Below are 23,071 nucleotides of genomic sequence, written 5' to 3'. Positions count from 1 at the left end.
GCTGTAGTCTTGGTTTTTAATTGCTTCTTTTTAGCAATCAGATGCAAATGACAAAAGAAATTCAGCATTTCTCCACTTAGCTGGTTTCCATGTACACCTGTGTGTGTTTATCATGCACTATTGGGTTTAATTAAATACTTGGAATGAAAATGAAGAGAAAAAAGTGAATGACTGAGAATTACTTCAAATAATTTGGATGATATCCTTAGAAAGGAAAAAAAAATCTAGGATATGAGAATGACCTGACATGGCAGAGTTAAAGCATTAATGAGCCCTGGAATTAAATAATTGACAAGGATTTGTTCACCAGGAGGAAGAAGAAAACAATTGCCTACCCTAAGGCTCTTTCATCAATTTCTGTTAAAAGATAAACAACATAATTCAAACAAAATTATGATGAATGACTATTTTGTGCAATAAACCTTTTGATTTTGAAAAGTGACTCATTGTTATTTGTTACAGGAGCGGGTACAATGTAAGAAACACAATTTTTACATGTTAGAAAATTCTGCCTTAAAATGACTTACCTAGACAACTTGATTTTCTCTGATGTGCTTTGGTGCCCACAGCCATGGCATGCCATTCAAATCTTTAGTCTTGTCCATTCTTCCCTTTAATTTCACACATACTATTAGCTGGTGCAGTCTAGTGCATCTAAAAAAGTGACTACCTGGTGAAAGCATCCAGCCTACTCTGGATATATCTGGTGTTTTCCAAAAGCCCTTCAGTGATTATATTGAACTGAGGAAGAGATAGCAACTTAACCTCGTGTACTGCAGTGATACAACAATCACACTGAATGGATCGTCAAGAGGTTTGCTTATCTTGGCAGTGACATTCATGTCTCTGGTGATTCTTCCTATGAAGTCAGTAGATGGATTGGGAGAGCATGGGAGGTCATGAGGTCACTGGCAAGGGGTATGGGGCGCTCCCAATATCTTTGCAAAAGGACGAAGGTCCAAGTGTTTAGAGTCCTGGTTTTCCAGTGACCTGAGATGAAGACTGTGTCTCTTATGAGAATCCTTGGGTACTGCTAGTTTGACAAGCAGCTCCTCATGGAGGCCCGAATGATGCACATTACATTCATTGTGAGGGAGCATCATTTACTACACTATGGCCATATGGCGTGATTCCCTGAGGGTGATCTTCATTGTTCATTGTTGAGGATTCGAGTGGCTGGAATAGGCCAAGGGGATGCCCATATAACATCTGGTTGTGCCAGATAAACAATCATTTCTGGAGTTTGTGACTGGCCCGGGTGTTTGCCTGGGGAGGGTTGCCAACTGGAATACCGAGCTGTTTCGTCATGTGGCAGGTGTGGCAACGCTCTCTGCCAGTGCATGCATCCCAACCTGACCTGACTGTGTTTCTTACTAGCTCATTGAATGGTTATAAATAGAGCTTTTCATAGTCCTCTTTTTATTTTGTGTACCATTTCTTATTGTGATACAGCTCTACACAAGGACAGGAATTTGACAAATGCATCATTTGCAATTTAAATAGCAATGCTACCAAGACAATTTTTTTCATTTTAAATGTTTTATTCATTTTTATAATTAATATTATTCATTCATTTGAAATGCAAATGCTATTGCCAGATTCATTCTTTCTTCACAAACATTGAGCTCAGAGTCTGATTATTACTTGTGATTCCCTCCTTTTTTTTCGTTCCTCACAAACCCAGAGCTATGATTTGTGACCTAAACCCAGACAGCGGCAGACACTTCTTTGAAACAGAATTAGTGTGGTTTGAGCATGAGCAGCATGGAGGCTTCTCTTTATAGCTGGGCCTAATTCTGGCCTCTAACAGGGCAAAGGTAAACAGAATTATGTACCTGCCTTGTCCAAAGTCCAAGTAAGCGTCCCAGCGATGTTGTTGTGATCGGATTACTATTGGTGCTGACTTGGAACTGTGCACTTGGGTCAATGCTTTGGTCTGCCATAGATGTCTAGCTGAGACCAGCTTGTATGTAGTGTCTGAGATGACACAAAGAGACGAGGCATAGATCAAGTAGGTAATCTTTTAGTATTCCATAGGTCAAGCAGCCATTTCTATTTTTCTATTTTTTTCAGTGAAACTTTATACTGTCCTCTTTTTTAAATGGGAAATGTTTGAGTGTGAAACAAACAGTGCAGAAGAGCTTTCATTCAAAACCAGATGTCCGTGGTCGGCAAGGTGCAGCCACTCTCATACAAATACAGAATTTGAGCTTTGCTCTTGGAGATCCAAAAGGTGTTTGTCGGTCAGTACATTTTTCAAATCAGAAATTAATAGAAACTAGGCAGATAGTCTAACAGGCCAAGCGGCTTGAAAAATATGATTTGTTAACTTGCCAAATAAACGCAATGTGTAAAAATAATGATAACATTTACTAGTAAAGAAGTTATAGATAAAGTGCAGCACTAAAATTATGTATTTTGTAATAAATGTAAAGTTTGATTTACTTGTTAAGAGCAAAGGATGAATAGAGTATGAATACAGGTAAACTTTTGGCAAACAAATGTGTATAAAAATAAATTGATGGACAGATAGATGAAAAAATAAATAAATATAAATCAATTAAACTGCATTCAGTATATTTTATTACATTTCAGTTATTGGAAACTATGACAACTTTACCTTATCTCTGTTTTACACAATGAAAATTGGAACAAATATTATTCTGTCAATTTTAGTATATTCGCTACATTCAGTCATTTCTTAATGTTAAGTATTATTTATATAGTTAAAATTGCAAAAGAAGTCTAAATATTTTCATGGAAATTTCAAAAATTATTAAATATCAGTTGTATTTTAAAGGAGAAAATTCTACCCACATTTTTCTACTAAAGATAAGGTCTAAATGCTGAAACAAAGTCAGAATTTTATATCAAAAACATCTAGAGTATAAATCAAGTGCTTAAAATTTGTTAAAGGCTTTTGTTAGGATTTTTCAGCTATGTTATGAACTATAAAAACATTTTTGCAGATCTTGTACTTTATGAATGCATTTCATACAGCAATTGCCTATAAAGGCATTATATCTAGAATATGATTAAGCATATGTGAAGCACAGCAGCCACCTCTTCAATACCTGAAAAGTAATGCATGTTTCAAAACAGAAACAAAAATAAGTAATTACAAATCTCCACACATTATCTCTTTAAATGACCTGATGTTTCATGATGGATCATTTTCAAACTTGTGTAATTAAATTTAGGGTCACGGGTGCCAGAACCAATTGCAGCAGTAAAATAGTTATGGAGGTTGTTGCAGGGTCTACATATTGTCTTCTATATATTTATCTATTATTGCCACCTTTCATAGAGGAAGCTGGATGATTTTCTCCGTGGCTCTTCATGTGTACTCCTAAAAATAATGGTTCTTTAATGGCTCTATATGATTCTTTACTGGGTTTTGTAGTTACTTGTAGCTGCATTGCTTAACAAAGCACCATTTCATTCTGGGAAGGGTTTTCTGCATATGGAGCTGGATCTTTGTACTTTTTAAAATCGTCCTATTTTGTGAGAATAATACAAATCTTTAATGTATAGTAGGCTACCCAGGATACTAACAGATGAAGAGAACCTGAACTTAGCCTGTATTATTGTATGTAGGAAGAATCCTTTTAAAATCTATATATATATAATTCAATAAGGCAAGACAACGATAAAAAGCACGCCGGAAAGGGCGTGGATTCACTAAGCCGCCGACAAGTGAGACACCTATGGCGCACACAGGAAGGAGCCACGCCCACCAACTCCAAGACCATTGGATACGACGACAACTCGCAGGGCCACACCCACCAACTCGGACACGACGACACAGAAAAAATGGCGTCATTTATGTTCGTCTTTTGTAGAGGCCACATGCAGTGCAGGTCGGGTTAATGTCATGTACCTCCGAGCTACGTTGACTGTTCATAGAGGCATGTTTCTCGCGGAGGTGAATCGCCATATGCAGCGTGTGAAACGGTTTGCAAGGGGTATCCCATGGGATCCTTAAAACAATCCTTTAAAACTGAGGTTAAAGCACAATGAAGGAATCAGTCTTTAAAAACCAATAAGCCCTGTGCCTCTGTTTCATTACCTGCTTCACCAATGCAGGCCCTGCAACAGTCGAGACGCTCTGTCAGCAGCTGACCTTCTCTGTGCCTGACCGGTTCACACAGAGGCAGCGCGAGAGAAAGCCGCGCCAGAGACAGACAGAGGCACACACACAGGCAGCTGGTGGGCGGCTCTCCGTGAGTTTCTCTTGCGAGCGGACACATAACCAGGCAGTGTGTATGCTTCGAGAACGAGGCTGGACGCGGCTTGCGACCGGGCACATGAGCAGGCAGTTTGTATGCTTCGAGTGCGACTGTGGACGCGACAGGACCATCTAGGAAAAATCATGTCGCGGATGTGATTCGCTGTATGCAGTGTGTAAAACAGTTTGTTTGTCGCAGATGTGAACCGCTGTATGTGGCGTGTAGAACAGTTTGCGAGGGGTGTCCCTGTGTCTTTCCAAAAGTGTTCAACCATCAATAAATAATTATGCAGTGTTTGTTATGCCACGGGTTCACTATTGTGTTGTATTTTGCTCTCTCCAGAGTTACATCTTTTCATTCACTTACTGTTGTATTCTCACACTAACCTGTTTTAGACAACCGTATCTTTCCAGAAGTGTTTACCATTCAATAAATAATTATGCATGAGATTGAGCGTGTGTCTAGGCGTCGGTAAGCCGTTGAACCCCATTCGGGCTGCAAACCGTGGAATTGCCACTAAGTGCGTCTCATACGCTCCCACTGTTTTCGTCCCAACCCTTTGTACACACCCCCCTCCCACACGTTGACTGTTAATAGAGGCATGTTTCTCGCGGAGGTGAATCGCCATATGCAGCGTGTAAAACTGTTTGCGAGGGGTATCCCATGGGATCATTAAAACATTCCTTTACAACTGAGGTTAAAACACAATGAAGTGAGCAGTCTTTAAAAAACGAGTTTTCGGTTACGACGCACGACCGCATGCAGCATAGCAAAGTGTTGTACACGCTACATACAGCAATTCGCATCCGCGACAAACATGCGTCTTCTTAGATGCTCCTGCACTTTGTACACACCCCCCTCCCACCTCGCTACGCCGCACGGATGATTGTGTGTTGGTTCATTCCGTGCATTGTTACAATGTTGCTTTTCTTGCTGATTTATTACATTAATGATTTTGCAAATGTTAAATTTTCTCCCTGTGCTTAAAAATTATTAAAAAACCGGCCTGATTGTGCGGCGTATGGTACGCCGCGGGTTGGCTAGTAAAAATAATTAATAAAAATGATGACATTAGAATTTCACAAATCTGTTATCATCTACTGCGGTTGGTTGGTGCCCTGCCCGGGGTTTGTTTCCTGCCTTGCGCCCTGTGTTGGCTGGGACTGGCTCCAGCAGACCCCCGTGACCCTGTAGTTAGGATATAGCGGGTTGGATAATGGATGGATGTTATCATCTATTCATGATTATTACCGTACGAAGCAAGTTAAAGATCTAAACAAAAAAAGCTTTTTTCTGGAATCTTCATGTGGATGGGTCTTTTGGGAGCTGAAAATGGTTTCCTCTATGGCAACGCTCTGAAGAACAAGCCTGGCAGTTTTATTTTTAAGAATGTGGACTGCTGAACTCTGTGGAGAGGGGCTTGAATTGTTTCAAAATGGAAGTGCACCATTTCTGTGTTTTCCCCTTTAACCAGAACATAAAGAAAGGTTTGATTGCTGATGCCATTGACAGTTTTACAGATGTGCATGTGTTAAAGCAGTTGGAGTAGTGAGCTGGATATTATGTTTACCATGCTTATTTTGGCACTTGTCTTCACAGTACTTGACTTTTGTTAATTTTATTCATACGCTGGTAGTGTGGGTAGCCTGATCTTGAACTTAAGCAGCACAGTAGTACAATATTGGATGCTGCTGATGCTGCTTACAGATCCAGTGTTTTTGCTTTAAGTCAACTGCTGGTCATTGCCTCTGTGAAGTTCACACAGGTTAATTGGTGACTTTGAAGTGATATCTTGTGAATGAGCTGTGTGATGGACAGGCATCCCGTCCAGAAACATTTCCTGCTCCCAATGCAGCCAGGAAAAGCTTTTGCCCACTATGACCATGAATTAACTCAAAAACCTTGAGAATGTTACGTTTATGATCTTTAATTAGAGTTCAACTGGTTAAGTCTCATTAGCTTGGTGTGATAATTAGCTTATTATCGATTGTGAACACTAGAGGGCACTGTTGGTCCTCAAACCCAATACAATAGACACAGAGCACAAGTTAAAAGCACAAAGAGCTTGTTTAATTTTAGGACACTCTTCCCAAAGCATTTCCCACCACCACAGCCACAAGTAAATAATAGGCACAGCACACAGTTATTCTTCTTTCTAAGTAACTTCCTCCTCTGTTCCTCCCAGTAAGCTTCATCCACCTTGCACCCAGCTCTGGCTCATCCCTGTGAGGTTGGTCAAGTCCTCTTATATTGGCTAACCCGGAAGTGCTTCTGCTCTTCTGCCCACGTGGTCTGCGAGCACTTCCGAGTTAGGCGGAAACCACATGCCATATGGCTCCTCTACTTTCATAGCACCCCCTGGCGGCACCCAAGGTACCCAACAGGGCTGAGATATAGAACTCCAAGTCCCACTGCTGAAATCCAAGGGAGCTGATATCTAGCGTTCTGGGGTAGGCAGTGCCCTAAAGAAGCTGCCTTCCCCTATCTTTCCATCTCTTGGGTGTCCCAACCGGATCGGGCTGCTGGATTTCTCTTACATGATCAAATTGTTGAAAGATTAACCTGGTGGCTTACTAAGACAGTCAGGGGTCCACATGTTAATGATGACTCAGCCAATTTTCAAAAACACAGTCACAAGTATTACTGTTAGAAATGAGTGATAGAAGAGCTGTATCACTGAGCACAGTGACACAATAATTGAAGGTTAAGTCCATGCTGAAAAATGAAAATATGTTAGCGAAACAACACTTCAACAGGTGAGCCTCAGATGTTCTCTGTTTTTACCTTAAGTAATTCATTTCACCTTCCTGAGTTTTGGCTTCACAAACTACATATTTATGTGTAAAATATACTCCAAAAGTGATTCATCAGACCAGAAGTTCATAAATAACTATGATTATACTGTGTCTTTATTACAGGTGTTGTGAACAGACAGCAGAATGAAAGGCTGAAAGTCAATCTAACAATCCTAGAACGCTTTAGTAGCTACAAAAGAGGCAGCCCTATGACCATAATAATAAATTCCTTTAAATTAATAAGAAGTGGTACCCTTAGCAATAATGAAATCTGGTTTAAACAAGCCAAACTAAAAACCTAAATAACAAAAGAAAAAAGAAAATTGGAAACCGGGAGTAGAAAGACAGGAGCTTGCTCAGTGCAAGTAAACCCGTGGGCCCAAAAATCTCTTAAATGAAGCAGTTTCAGATTGGAGAAATTGGGGGTTCTCTGTTCCCGAGGCTCAATTACAATGAGGCTACATTTATACCTTGTGGACTAAGCCCCGGACACAGACAGGCAGACATGTTGTAAACTCCACCACACGTTTATTTATTCTAGTATATACAAAGTTCAAGTGCCACACAACCCACTTTACCCCAAGTCCAGGCCTCTCACACACTTTGCCTCACTCTTCAGACCGCCTCCACTCTCTTCTTCACACCTTGTCCTTCTCCTCACACGACTCCAGGGAGGCGGCCCCTTTTATAATCACCCGGATGTGCTCCAGGTGTTTCCCGGCAATCTTCCACCGACATGCCCCAGTGTGGTGGAAGTTCCAGCTGCATTCCCAGAAGCACTCCGGGTGTCCCTGCTATTCTTCCCCCCAGCACTTCCGGGTGTGGTGGAACTGCTGAGGTCCAGGGCTCCAAAGGCATTGGAGCACCCCCTGGCAGTGACCATGGGCCCCTACAGGGTTGAGCTTCAAAGCTCTGTACCCGTGGTCCCCCTAGGAACCAGGGTGGTTGCCCCCATGTGGTCTGAGGTAGACGTACGCCCTCTTCCAGTCCTCCAAGGCATCCCAGCTGGGTCGCCCCACCAGGCATCTGCCACAACCTACAGTATGTGCATGTGGAGATGGCATGACATGTATAGATGTATGCATTTTCATGCACTGTTCATTATGTGTCTGCCTGTCATTTTGTGTTTAAATAAATATTATAGTGGAAAAAAAAATCACTGGAGTTTTTTTCTATAACATACCAACTTTTTATTGAGCCATGTAATGTTTGCCGTGGTGTTCTGGTACCTCAATGCCTGCTTTGTCAGTTATAATGGCAACTGTGGCAAATGCAGTCATAAAGATGTGTTGAAGACAGAGACAATATTGAGTACACATTTGTAGTACTAGGGTGTTGTACCATGTTAGCCATTATGAATTTAGTGAGAAGTCAATCAAAATGACACCTTTAATTGGCTAACTATAAAGATTACAATATACAAGCATTCAAGGCAACTCAGACCCCTTCTTCAGGCAAGATGTAATCAAGAGAATGTGTGTATATACATTTTGTCATGTATGGCTTCATAAATGCATTTTCCATTGCTGGTTTATGAAACCCCTCTATTTTGCTTGCTCTTTCAATGGGACTCCATGGAGGGGGCTTTAGTCTTAGCAGATGGCACAGGACACTCCACTTAGGCGTGTGTGTGGCTGCCAGATCTGCACTGTGTATGCATAACATTATCATACGGATCTATACTATCTCAGTGGCGTAGCTAGGGGAGGGTGGAAGGGGTGGCACATTTTTGTTGGCGGTATTATTGGCCAAAAGGCTCAGTACAATTTGTGTGTAAGCAGCAGGGTTCGAAAAATATCACCCATGAATGAAAAAAGTAAAATTGTCTGATTTTTATCCACAAATGCTTCAAAAAGAATTTTCAGACTGTCCTTCTGTGATGGCATCAGACATAGCAGTTCATAGCAGAAATTTATGAGGCAATAACAAAAATAAACATAAACATTACACCGATAATTTCTAGGAAGATAAACATCCATCCATCAATCCATTATCCAACCCACTATATCCTAACTACAGGGTCACAAGGGTCTGCTGGAGCCAATCCCAGCCAACACAGGGCACAAAGCAGGAAACAAACCCCGGGCAGGGTGCCAGCCGACTGCAGGGAAGATAAACAACTAATTTATAATTTCGTTTCATTATCAATCCGAATGCGTTCTTGCTCTGCACAGAAAACTTCCCCACCTATCACTTGTAGACTACACTGGTTCTGGTTTGTGCCGCGTAATTATATTAAACTAATAATTAGAACATGACTTATCAGTGTGCCTATATTATATTCTTGTCAAGTTGATGCTTACAAATAATTATATGTGAAAAAATATTGCTGTTTCTCTATATATGAATAAATATATGCAAAATGTATCTTAAATTTTCTCTATATGTCATTTTAATTTTCTGTTTAAATAGGTTAATATATTCAGATATGTTGGAGGGCAGCAAATTGAAGCAACACCCCACCCCAAGCAGCACGAACTCTAGTTATGCCACTGTGCTATCTGTATATTTCATTTTAGAATGCTGACTGATCTGTACCATGGCTGTGTGTTATTTTGTGATAGCACACAACATTTGAACATACTTTAGGATTGTATTGTGATCAATGCTGTTTTCACTAACAAATACATTTTTTGAATTTTACTTTGAAAGATGAGAACTTTAGAATTTTGAAAATTTGCATTTGGGTGAAAAATATATATTTTTTTCATTATGTGGAAATAAGACTCATAATAATTATATATGTGTGGTGTGCTAGTATAGGAATATGGAATTATATGGCTATAATACAGCTTTTACGTAAAATAAATGTGTATATTTAAGAGGTCATAATGGAAAGGCTAATAATTTATCAATTGTATATTTAACAGGAGTTGAACATGCCTGAGTTAGGCAGGTGCATTTAGGCAGGATGCATATTGCATCTTAAGGAGGACTGATAGGAGTTATACAAATGTGAAAGCAATTACTTGTATAGTGCCATCTACAATGTAATAAAAAACTAAGGTCCATGTGTCCAGTCCTTCTGAGCAATCTGATTGGTCAGTTTGGCTTTGGAGTGATTGGTCAGTTTGGCTTTGGAGACACAATGAAATCGAAAGTACTAGTGGTGAGACACACAAGATGGAGTAAAGGCGTATGAAGCATGCTGAGAGAATCACCTTCATAGAAGGCAAGTAGAAAGCCGGACAGGAGGTGAGAAAGGTGCCTCAAAAATAATGAGAGTGTTTGAGAAGTAGGCTTTACAGGTTGTAAGAGGAGAAGGGGGATTCTGGCTGGGAAGGAGGAGGATTAATTATTCGGATGGGAAGCCAAACTCGAATGGAAAACACATTTTTTCAGCAGGATAGAGAGATTACTAACAGTGGCCAAGAATTGGGAGCTCTTCCATCCCCCATATGCCAGGTGGCAGTGGTCCTTATATGGAAACCCATTTGGGACACCCACAAGGGGTACTTGGGATATAAATTCCAGAAATGCAGCCCTGTCCAGGTCCCTATGTACTGACAGAGGGCACTGTCCGGGGAGAACCTCCCTACTTTCTTTATATCACAGAAGTGCTTCCCAGAAGACATGATGTGGCACCAGAAGCATCCCTGTGTCCAGCATGAAAGGGTGCAACTCTCAGCAGAGGTACAGAAGAAAGAATAATTGGTTATTACTGTGATTTTGAATTATGAATTGTTTTTGTGGCTGATTACTGGAGAAGAGAAGTGCCTTGTGTGAATAAAACTCCTTTTTATTTTAACCTAAAAATGTGCTGGAGGTTTCTGTGTCTTAGGTTTCAGGCTCAATGGTGCCCCCTTGTCACAGGGCTTATCAGTTCAGAGAGGTTCAGACACATGTAGATCAATAGAGAAGGCACTGAAGGTACACATAGGGCAAGGGATAAAATAATTTAAAAATATTTTGTTATCTGTCTTTGATAGACACTTTGGTTAATTACTATACATTGTTTAAGTTTTATCCTCAGACATAAAAAACAGTGTGTGTGTGTGCTTGTAAGAAGATATAAATAAAGTGATTGTAACATATTAGTTAACACAAGAGTTCCCAAAGTGGACCATATTTACCCCCTGGGGTCGATTAGAACTTTCTAGGGGTCAATAGTTTCAATAAAAAAATCTGAGGGTCAACGACAGCAAAAATAGACCTCCTTACTACTGCTATGTGTTTGTTACTTCAAAATATCTATGATTCCAATAGGTACCTAATTAAGAAGTAAAATAATTAAAAACATTACATACCAAACTTGTGAACGAAAAGGTAAAATGTGTCATTAGAAGAGTCACGCGTAAGAATGCATGAAAATACATGTAGCACAAACATGTCTGTGCATTGTCTTATTGAATGTATCAAAGCACGTGCGGACATGAAAAACCGTTGCATGTCCTCACTTGCTCGTGGTGGGACGAGACGACGGATATTCGATATTAGCAGAATCTATCAGTCTTGTACGGTCTTGCTTTCATAAAACACTATAAATTGGTTCGTTTGATGTGACTGTACTTATTTGTGATTTCAACTTTGAATATAATTATTTATTGAGGAGCAGTACTACGAAAAATAAAATCAGAGGACACAATTTATTTATTCAAGTTTGAACAAAAATCTTCTGTTTCAAGTAAGTACATACTTTATTGTTTTTTTTTTTATCACGGGGCTGTCGAAATTGTTTGTAAATAAGTTTTTATTTCTTCAGATAATAATATGACTGAACCAAAAAAGAAATGCAGACAGTACAGGTTTGAATATCTGTACTTATTTTGAATTTACATATTTATTTCATAAATGTCAAAAATGTAAAAAAACTCTGTTCGTATTTTTTTGCTTTCATTTTCGTTAGTGCAGGTTTCGATATTAAATGTTGCACAAGATAATCCCATATTCCGTAGTCCTTGTATATTTTTCAATCATTAATTACAAGTGATTAAAATGAAAAGTTTGATATCTAGTGAAATATTTAATATCGAGTACTGTACAAATTTATTAATTTGAATAAGTAAAGTAAATGACTAGGGGGTCAATGATTTTAAAAGTTTTTGGTAAAGGGGTCTGCGGCTGAAAAAAGTTTGGGAACTCTTGAGTTAACACATCATTATGTTAGCTATATGGTAATGATAAGCGTAACCTCACTGATCAGTTGTCTGACTTTAGGCAACTCTACATGACTCTCTGTGTCATGCTGTTTACCAGAACTTTCTAAAAGAATTACCCCATCAAGACACTGTATAAAAGAGGGGGTTCGAGAGCACTTTCTTTGACATCACTGTTGAGCTTTCCAGTTGCGAATGCATTCTACTGTTCACAAGCATCTTAAATGGCATAAGGAGGAAAAGCTGCAAACTCTGTAACTGCTGAAGGCGTACCACCTTATATGAAGCTTGCCGTGTGGACATTGATTTAAATTGTTCACATTGTATGTTTTCCTAACTGATACTTTGGGTTTTCTTTAAATAAACATATAAGTTAAGATGAAACAAAGTTTGTTATTGCCTCTCTAAAACAACCTTGTGTTTACTGACATTAGCAATTGCCAAAGCTGTTAGGAGTCACTTTTTTTACTTAATTCATGTCCTGCAAGGATAGAAGCAGTCACTTTTGTGATACCCTCACAATAATGGAAAACAGGGTGAAGCCGAAGGGAAAGGTGAATGACTGTAATCCATATCCCCAGAAGTGTGCAGCTCTATCACTGTCGAGGTTCTGGATGTAATTGTAAGAAGGCACTATCTGTTTTAGTCATCTAAGATGGGTTGAAATCTAATGAATCAATGTACACCTCAGAGGGAGCAACTCATTTATGGCGCATTCTCTCACCATTGCTTGTTGAACTAACCACTCGTACAGTCAAAGTGTTTTGCTAGGAAAATGCAGCAGTGGCTGGCACCGCATTGGACTGGTTTAACGTCTCTAGCCTAGTCATGTCGGGACTGTGGTTTCCCAAAGTCGCTATCTATTTATTTTTACTGTATTTCCACTTAACCATTATCTACCACACAAATTTATCAGTCATTAGCAGGACAGATTTAAACCTTCTCGTAGCCCAAGTAGGTGCAAGAAAGTTACTACCCTGTGGCGGTTGCTGGCGTATAATGTCAGACAACACAATAGGCCAATAATAACCCTTATTTGATATTTTGATTTTTTGACTCTTCTTCTACGTTTTGCCTATTTTAACCTTTTTTCTCCTAACTCTATCAACTGGACAGACCCATAGACATTAGACACACACATAAAAACACTTTTCTTTTTACTAAAGTGGTTGCCTTGACTGCTGCAGAGTATACTAGTATGGTGCTCACTTTCATGGTGAGTGCCTCTTGAAAAACTATAATTGGTGTTTAAAAACATCTTTCCAAACTAACAAATCTTTATCTAGCAGTCTACCTTACTATCTGGTCTTTCTATGTGTCACACGTTTTCATCACTTTAGAGATCCCATTGTAATGATAAACAATATGAAGCATTCTATATAAAATAATTAAGTGACTTATTCTTTCATTTTCATTACCTTAGATTGAAACTTTTTGGATGATTCTTCCTCAATCAGATTTTATAGCAGCATGAAAGAAGCTTTCTGTAAGTTAACTAATCAGGAATTTAAAAAGTTTTAAGATTTTTCGATGCACACATGTCACTTGCTTTTTTCTTAAAACAATAATAAAAATGCATTACCTCAAATCTTCCTCCTGTTAGACCTTTCAATGCTTTTGCTTAAAACCCCTCAATATAAATGAGTCTGTCTTGATACCCTGGTACTGAAATTATTTCTTGCCTCTCTCTGGAAGGCACCCATGCATGCTACTGTCCACAAATGGTAGTTCTCATTCTTTAATTTAATGCAGCTTGAATGATCTGACATTAATGGTACCTCCAGTAATTCAATTGAAACTCAGAGTGCTGCTGCTCAGTTGTCTAAATCCTGGCCTGCTGCTGCCCCCTGACTCTGTTCTTCGTTAACTAATGGTCTTTTTTCACTTTGCTGGTGTGGTCTGGTCATCATTTTATTCCCTTATATGGCAACTGAGTTATCCCAAAATATTTATGCCTAAGCTCAGGCTGGGAAAAGGTAGATAAGGTTCTATCATTCTTATCGTTGCTTAGTGTTATTTTGTTTTTATATTTAATAAATAAAATGATCACAAAAAAAGTTTTTAACATACCAAGAGGTGAACTGGAAAATGTTCAAACACTGTGGTGACAACATCCTGGAAGTTGCCAATCAAATCATGCATGGTATCAAGAAGAAGGATCTTGTGAAAATGAGACAGCAAATGCAAAAATCTCAACACAGAGAATTCTTCAAATATATTCAGAATGTGGTTAGTCTTTACTTTAATAACAGAGCCACCGAACACCTACTGTACGTCCATTGCATGGACAGCATGTTTCATATTACCAATCCACTTATACAATTTGTCCATTGGGAATGATTGGTAATACAGTCTTCATTACCCATGATGAGTAGCACTACAACTTTGGGGTGACAGGAACAGTTCAGCAGGGCAGGTGTGGGCAATGCTTGTTTTGGGGAGGTGCAAGTTTGAGTTTATTTTAGCTTATTTCCATGTACTGCTCTTCATCTTATGTTAGTTCAGAGTACTCGACAGGTTGCCAAATGTGATGTAGCACAGAAATAATCATGTTTAGCTGCTTAGGGCCCTGCACTAGAAGGGGGGCCATCTAATTGGCAATGAAAGTTACACATCAGCTGGTGATAATTATTTGTTTCCTACATTTATTTATAAAAAACAAAACAAAAATGCATGTTTTAGCCCTTGATTGAATGCTCTTCTCCCTTCCTTGTGGGTAGAGTGTTCCGTCATCCATGAACTCTGTGTAGAAGGCAGCCAGTTAGAACAGTTGCAAGGAATTCACAAGTACTTGAGAAGGAACCACCTAAACCGAGTGTTGAAATCTGAAACCTAATAGCATGGACTTGCAGCAACAAAATGAAACGTAGCTATCACTCTGGGTGAGACAAATGGAAGAAGAGAAAAATAAACAAAGAAAATTGTGGAGAAACTCACATGCTCCTCCTGAGTCTACCCCACAATGTGGTAGTACAAGTGCTGCATGTGTAGACCTAGCAGGCCACCCATCCTGCACTCTCAAATGCACAGGAATGTGAAAATGGTAGTACTGAACTTACCAGTACCTTTCTCCTTAGCGAACGTGAAAAAACAGATGCTTTCACAATCATAGCACTTCATTAGTCAGAAGCTTGCTCTATGTCAGATCAAATTAATGACGGCACTTTTGCTCTTTGCAATTCAAAATCACTGTGAACACCGCCATCATGAGTTTTGGATTGGTTTAGAAATGTGACACTAAGTGAATCGTCTATGTGTTCCCATCCAGTCTTAAGCAAAATTCACTCATGATTGACTCTCAGATGGTAGACTACATGCAGCCTCGTTGGATAGAACACTGCACGTGCGCATCGAGAGTGCATGCAATGTACTAGCATAGGCACCGCTAGTTAAATTAGCATAGCAAGTTAAAAATGAGTGAACAGACAACGCCTAGAGACAAAATACAGACACCATCTGCCTCGCAATCTGTGTCATTAGATTTAATTGCTAGGCGCAAATCATCCTTATTTGCAAGGACATAGTTTGGCTTTGAAAACACAGAGAGAGAGGTTAGGAGCACTTGCTGATACAGTGCATTGCTGCACCCACCACATGGCAAACCAACTCAGGATCCAGATTAGAAAACACAGATGTTGCTCAAAAGACAGCAATTTGCAATTAAAAACACCTCCACAACTAACTTGTTTTACCATCTGTGAAATAACCACTGCACAAACTATGAAGAATATGAAAAGCTCCAGGAGTCAGCTGTCCACATCACTCCACCCAAAATTAATATATTTTTTAAGTCAGTGGTAGGCAACATCAGTCCTGGAAGGGCACAGTGGCTGCAGGTTTTTAGTCTAACTCAATTACTTAATTAGAAACCAACCCTTGCCAAACTCAGACCTTATTTAATTTTATGGCTTTTCAGTCTGCAATGTTACGTTCTTAAATTGTAGATTTTTTTCCTTTCCAGTAAATTCATCCAAATGATTTGAAGCCTAAAATGGATAATTTTCAGTCTGTCACATTTTTCTCTTAAGTGTTTTATTAAACCAGATAGTGCATGATGAATCCACAGAGATGTAAATGGAAACACGTTAGATGGAGAACTGCCAGCTCCTTTGTTATTTGAGTCTTATTGCTAACAAGAAGCCATTAAAAATAGGGAACGCTGATGTTTAAGACTGAAATAGGCAATTAAGGGTGTGGAACCTTAACAAGCGAGGCCATTAAAATGAAGCAAAAATTTGTCACTTGAGCAATAATTTGCTTCATTAGCAATAACTGACTTCTCATTAGGAAACTGGGTTCGAACAAAAACCTGCAGCCACTGTGGCCCTCCAGGACCGAGATTGCCTATTACTGTTTTAAATGTTTCTTACCCCATTGTAGTCTGTAGTTTTGGCCGAGAAAATAATTTTAATGTCATGCTTTCGTGTAGATATTAAATATTGAATATTCAAATTCAACGCCATCAATAAGTGATCAGTGCTTGACAGTGTCAAAAGATGTGAAAAAAGTCAATCAGGAAAAGAAAAAATTCTCCTGTAAGTCATGTTGCATAATTCTCATGTCTGATATCCATTTGTATGGTCAAAACATGCAAAATGTGTACTTTTTTGCTAAAATATTATTAGCAGTTACTTCCTTAAAATTGCTGCATTGAATATAAACACAGAAAACATCATTCCCACAATGCTGTGCGCTTGAATGAAAGACAGGTTTCTACACCTGTGAATGAGAGGGAAAGGCAGATCTTAAATTCTTCAATTCAAGTGTACAGAATTGTGGGAAAGATGTCTTCTGTATTTACATTCAATGCTGCCTGAACTGATAGCTTCTGAACAGAAGTGAGTGATAAGATGGTTTTAAGGACAGTATTGAGGTGGGTCTCATGTTATGGTAACTCCACAAACATGAACAAACATAACACTGCCAATTTTTTATTTTCATCTAAATTTCAATTGGTTTTCATTTAACAACTGCTGCGTTTTTACTTACAAGCAGCAGATTAGTACATAGCAGTGTCACTAATAGTGAGGAATACTACAGCACACAATGTATTTTGTCATCACTTTCAATCATTTTGTGCTTTCGTGTGCCAAATATAACAAGAATCATGTACAGTAAGCTCATTCAGAGGTAAGTAGCTCGATCAGCAACTGGCTGTAATTGCCAGTGTCAAAACTACACACCTCAGCCATGCCAGTGCAGGGAGTACAGCTGGTTTGGAGGAGGAGAAGACAACACTCATAGTGATTCCTCTGCAAAGGCAGTTTGTGCAGCTATGCAATGCTATAAGCTCTGTCACAGGTAAGCAGCCCAGGTAGACAGCTGCCCGTTTAGCTGAGGAGAGCTAGGACCTGCTGCTTGTGATTCCCAGCGTGCTAAGTGTGCCTGACAGCTCTGCCATCTGAGGTAGTGAAGCTGCTGAGAACAGAGACTGAAACTCTTAGTCGAGTTAGTGGTGGTTTTTTGTAACCTTATTATTTTTTTTTCTGTGTCATTATGAAAAACTGTAGAATGTTTAAAACTGTAGAATGTTTAAGCACAAGGCCAACCTACTATGCATACCATTTATGCATTGTCACACACATGCACATGGCAGGCAGCTAGAAGGACCAAAAGAAGGTCATTTCACGCCAGTCCAGGTGTGGTGGGGTGCAGTAACCCTTTCTCTTTTAAATCTGCAATTCAGATACGGAAAATTCTGCCTAATTTTGACAATGTAACTTCCTTAGTTCTTAAGTTTGAAGCATTTTTTGTAAAATAAGCACTAAGATTTTATGCTGATTTTCCCTTTAGTAGATGTTAATAGTGCATGTTCTAACCTATATAAAAAACTGGATTACCAACATTGGCAAGAACAGTAGTCATTTGTAATCCGAGGGCTGCATTTATATATATATTTCCTTTTATTGTAAATTATAACATTTTTGAATTTCATGTTAAAATCATTTCCCATTATACAAACTCATATGGAATTAACTGGGTAATGAATTATTTTTCACTTTGCAGTACTAAAACTTGACTAATTAATTAAGTGCCTACCAGTTGATTTATTGCATTGTACATTATCATGAATTCCCGGTGACAATTTTATTTCAAAGATGGCAGACAAAGAAAGCTTAGTATGTTATATTTTAAATTGGAATATCAGAGTAATGCACACTAAACTTTGAAAAGGTTTACTTGATTATTTTTGTGCAATGAATTATCGTACAAGCACGATGATTTAACTAGTTATTTCTGCAATGTAGATTAAGATTTCCTTATTTTTGTCAAAAAAGCATGTTCAGGTAATGCGTCTCTTCAATTACATTTAATGGATTACAGTTTTGGCTGTTTATATTTTGTCACTAGAACTAACACTACCTTTTTTAAATGCAGAAATACAAAGAAACACAGCATATGATAATGTGAGAAGGAGGATCCTAATAGAGAAAAGAGTAGCAAATCAGAAAATGGCATTTGCGAATGATTCAGAATGTTAGCTTGACGGAAAAACTACAATTTAATAACACATTTGGTTAAAGATGCACTTACTATTCACTATTACCAGCGTTTTTCACGTGAATTCAATTGAATTTTTAGTAAGCGGCTTTGTACTTAAGGGCTGATAGTCTTTTACATAACCTTGTGCTTAAAATATTTATGACAGTGCAGTGCCACAGAGCCTCAAACTGCTCAGGTCATATCCTTGACCCAGTCATTTATCTGCGTAGACTTTGCAAGGTCTACTTGTGTCTGCCTGGGTTTTTCTGTGTGTACCGTGGGTTTCCTCATAGATCTGTACAGATTAGGTTGTTTTGTAACTTTCAGTTGCCTATCTGTGTGTGGATGTTCTCTGCAATGGCCTGCTGCCTTATCCAGTGTTCTTCCTGATTTGTACCCAAAGCTGGTGTGTTTGGCTCCTACCCTACTAGTCCCAATTTGATTAGGCAGGTTTCAAAACTGATAGATTAATAATCAAGTGATTAGGAAATGACATGCTATATTGGGGAAAAAGATGTTTTCTAGTGGAACCTTTTCTTATAGGGCGGCACAGTGGCACAGTGGTAGCGCTGCAGCCTCGCAGCAAGGAGAACTGGGTTTGCTTCTCGGGTCCTCCCTAGCGTGGAGTTTGCATGTTCTCTCTATGTCGGCGTGGGTTTCCTCTGGGTACTCCGGTTTTCTCCCACAGTCCAAAGACATGCTTAGGTGCATTGGCAATCCTAAATTGTCCTTAGTGTGTGTGTGTGTGCCAAGCAGTGGGCTGGCACCCTGCCTGGAGTTTGTTCCTTACCTTGCACCCTGTGCTGGCTGGGATTGGCTCCAGCAGACCCCCGTGATCCTGTGTTAGGATATAGCGGGTTGGACAGTGACTGACTGACTGACTGACTTTTTCTTATGTTTTTTTTTCTTCAGTCTGTTACTGTGGCAATGATAATAAAAACTGACAAATCAGTTTAGTGATATGTCGCGAAATCACTATTTGCTAAAGCCATTCAGAAAGTCACCTCTGTTAGCGGAAAGTTGTTGTCTGCTTTTGCCACATTTTTAAAATTACGGTAATAAAACCCAGAGTGCATTTTGTCTGTAACTCATTTTTCATCCCTATTTGTAGGTCCCTTGAATGAAGAGGAAAAAACAAGTGAAACCATGAAGACGATTATTGAGCTAAAGACACCACCCTTGCCTGTAGATTACCCCTTAGAAAATGAGGATGGCAAATCTACTGAAGACAAGGAATCTTTTCACAAGGGCAACACCAATCTTAGATGGGTGAGGTGGAACGGGAGTCTCCCACATGGAGCCATATCTTTCCCTAATCCAAAATGCTCTCGGGTAGACTATGTGAGCAAATTTATGAATAATGCAGGGTTTTATACCCCAAGCAAAGGTTCCCATTGTTACTACAGTATGTCAGACAAAGAAGAGAGGTCTGACACTTTTGACATTCTAGTAAATAAAGATTACTTTGAACCTTTAGTGTGGAAAAGTGGACGCTTTGGATCAGTGCCAGCAAATTCTGTGAAAGCTTGTGCGTTAGCAGGCGTCTTTGTTGGTAGGACTTCTCATGGATTGGGAAAAGTGGTTCCCAAACACAAAGCATGTTTTTGCCCTTATGAAGGAAACGAATACTGCCATAATTTTTATGATGTGCTCACCATTAGTGAAGAAAATTATTTTCAGCAAATGTTTGACATCATCTACAAAACAGAGCTAAAGACAGTGGTGAGGCAGTCAAACAAAATTCTGGGTAACACCACAATCGATAACCTTCATGATCACTGTGTGCAAACATCTCTTCAAATACAGATTCGTTTCGCTATGGAGAAGTGCTGGGATATTGGCCGCTCTACTGCTGCTGGGGTAGAAACCCAAATAACTGCACATGTACCCTATTTTGATAAGAAACAAATTACCTTAGGAGCGAAAAAGACCTTTCAGTGCAACAAAGGAACAGTGCTGTTAGAAGAGAAAATTCATGAAATGCACCAAATTTTTAATATTAATATTCCTGCTAGAAGCAAATCCACAGTACAAATTCAAGGTGAAATCATAAATGCCTGCATACCCTTCACAGCAAAGTTAAAGCGCAAGTACAAGAGTGGCCCGAGACAGACGTCCATTAAAGGTGTGTTCAAAACAGCATCATATGAAGACTTCAAAGCCATTGTGGATCAGTTTCAGTCTACTGAAACATAGGCCACTAAAAACAAGAAAGCAGATGAAGCTAAGACAAATTCTGCACCTCAAAGCATCATTGATTGCGTTATGATTTTCTTACATTTTTGGGCCTTGCCTGAGGTGTTCTCAAAATCTCATCTGTGCATTGTTAGTGTTTTTCTAAACCAGAGATTCTAAAACTGACTTTAGATGTTATCCAGAACGTATTGTTAAACATGTGGACTTAATTTACTCTCTTTTACATTTTGTTTATCTCAGGCACCGCCATTTTTGGAGCATTTGTTGCCATGTAGCTAGGTCAACCCCACAAACGTTTAATCGGTGACAACAAACATATTCTTCAGAGTATATGGAAAAATTACAAAAGGTTTATTGTATGTTTATTTAGTGTTTCTTGTAAAATGACTTATGGTCTATGCATTTTCAACAACGAAGACTTGGATTTTTGGCCTGACAACAGTGTATACTTGTCTCCTCGATTATGAATCGTTGCTTTGTCTTTTGACTTGCACCTAGCGTATTCTTCTGGCCCTTTAACTAAAAATTTTATGGCACTTTTCCATTACAGAACAGGCTGTCATTTTTGATAGAAATGTCAAGTTTACAGAGGAGACAAATAATAATGTGGACATTCCTAATGCCTGTTTCTCATTGTCCAGCAACTACACACTAACCACATTTAAAATGTGTGTGTTTTATTATTATGTATTTTCTGTTATGTGTACAATTACTGTCGCTTTAAATGTGGTTATGTTCCATGTTCATTGTATATTAGGACTTGTTTGTTGTGGATTGCCTTATTAGGCGCACTTTTTACTTCTTTTTCAGCCTTTTTGACATTTTTTGCTATTCTCATGAATTATTTCGCTATTTATAAAAAGTCCTTGTTTAGTTGGTCTCTTCAGCCAAATTATTCTTTTTGTATTTTCTTTTCTTTGGGAGGTACTTTGATATTTGGAACTTTTAAGTTTAGGAATCAAGACCAATGGGTAAAGCTTAATCCAAATAGCCTGTGAAGGCATTGGAGGCTTCAGACCCTATTTTGCCATGGAATCAACTTTAACCAGAAACAGTCACAATGTGGGAAAAGAATGTTGAAGAGAGGAAGATAACAGAGAGTGCTTTTGTACTTGTGGGTAACTGGACCATCCATCCCCTGCGGTAAACAGGGGCATCTACATGTGTATGTAGGCCTAGTGAGGCATTTGCTCTTCACTCTTCTCCATTTCCTTTGTGTTCTCCCTATAATATTATCTTTTCCTTTGGATTCCTCTGTCATTTTTGGGGACAGGGATAACTCAAGAGTATAACTTCCTATTCACAAAAAAAACAAGCAAGAGGAAAATTAGTCTACATATCTCATTCAGTTAACAAATTATTCAGTTAAGAAAACTATGCGGTTTCTATGAGCTTCTTAAATAACAGAAGAGGTTCACATTCTTTCACACAACTAAGTAGGTCTCTACCAAATAAGTACAAAAAGTTTTGCAGGTTCCCACCTTATGTTTCTTTGTTTGACTTTCCAATATTTAGTTCTGATTTTTTAAGACATTTCTAATGTAATATTTATTTTGAAAGTGTAAAAGGTACGTGTCATGATTCAGTAAAAAAAAATTCTTTTCTCTTTTATATTTTATTTTAATTTCCCACAATTTCTTTAGTTAAATATTTGGGTTTTCTATATTGGAGTTTGTGCTGACCATTCAATCGGATGAGAGAATCTTTCCAACCGATGATTCCAATGCTCCTTTATCTGAGATGACTTTTCCATATGCAGGAGAGCAGCCTGGCAGTACAGCAGTGGCACCAAGAGATACATTACAGTGTCACAGATGTTTTAGAAATAGGTTATCATTTAAAACATGCAGCCAAAGTTGATCATGTGTGCAGTGAAGCTGACTAAGGTCAATATAAAAGGAGACCCAAAACATTTTTAGTGAAAAATGTCAAAATTATTTCTATTAATCACATTTTGGAAAACATACAACTGTATGAATGCACTACTTGATAAATTTGAAGCTTATGATACTATTCAAAGCAACCGATTAAGTGCATTGCTAAGTCACACTGTTTCCAATAGTTATAACTTTGCTGATGCCATTTTACAGCAACACTCTCATTGCTGCTTTCTTCAAACAGCTCAAAATCCTCATCTGATAGGGCAGAATCTGAGTCATCAACTATACACAAACCATCTTCTGTGGAGTATTCCAGTGATTTCTGGTATTTGATGTGATGCTGTATGTTGTGCAGGTCTCAGTTTATCGTGTGTCCTTTGCTGCCATCTAGT

The 23,071-nt window shown here is 38.8% G+C and overlaps 1 protein-coding gene across 1 annotated transcript; it reads left to right on the top strand.

Moving 5' to 3' along the window:
- The first annotated feature begins 1,898 nt into the window (after positions 1-1,898).
- LOC120542413 (natterin-4-like) lies at positions 1,899-23,068 on the top strand. The gene is made up of 2 exons (XM_039774885.1): positions 1,899-2,011; positions 19,715-23,068. The coding sequence occupies exon 2, from the start codon at positions 19,750-19,752 to the stop codon at positions 20,797-20,799; it is 1,050 nt and encodes a 349-aa protein (XP_039630819.1). The 5' UTR covers positions 1,899-2,011; positions 19,715-19,749; the 3' UTR covers positions 20,800-23,068.
- Positions 23,069-23,071: the final 3 nt, after the last annotated feature.

The sequence above is a fragment of the Polypterus senegalus genome, chromosome 13 (assembly GCF_016835505.1).
Source record: "Polypterus senegalus isolate Bchr_013 chromosome 13, ASM1683550v1, whole genome shotgun sequence".
Classification (NCBI taxonomy): domain Eukaryota; kingdom Metazoa; phylum Chordata; class Cladistia; order Polypteriformes; family Polypteridae; genus Polypterus; species Polypterus senegalus.
The sequence above is the reverse complement of the archived record's forward strand: the minus strand, read 5'-3'. Positions and strand labels throughout refer to the sequence as shown.

Excerpts from the sequence above, each read along its gene's own strand:
- LOC120542413 (XM_039774885.1), top strand. The coding sequence starts at position 19,750 with ATGAAGACGATTATTGAGCTAAAGACACCACCCTTGCCTGTAGATTAC.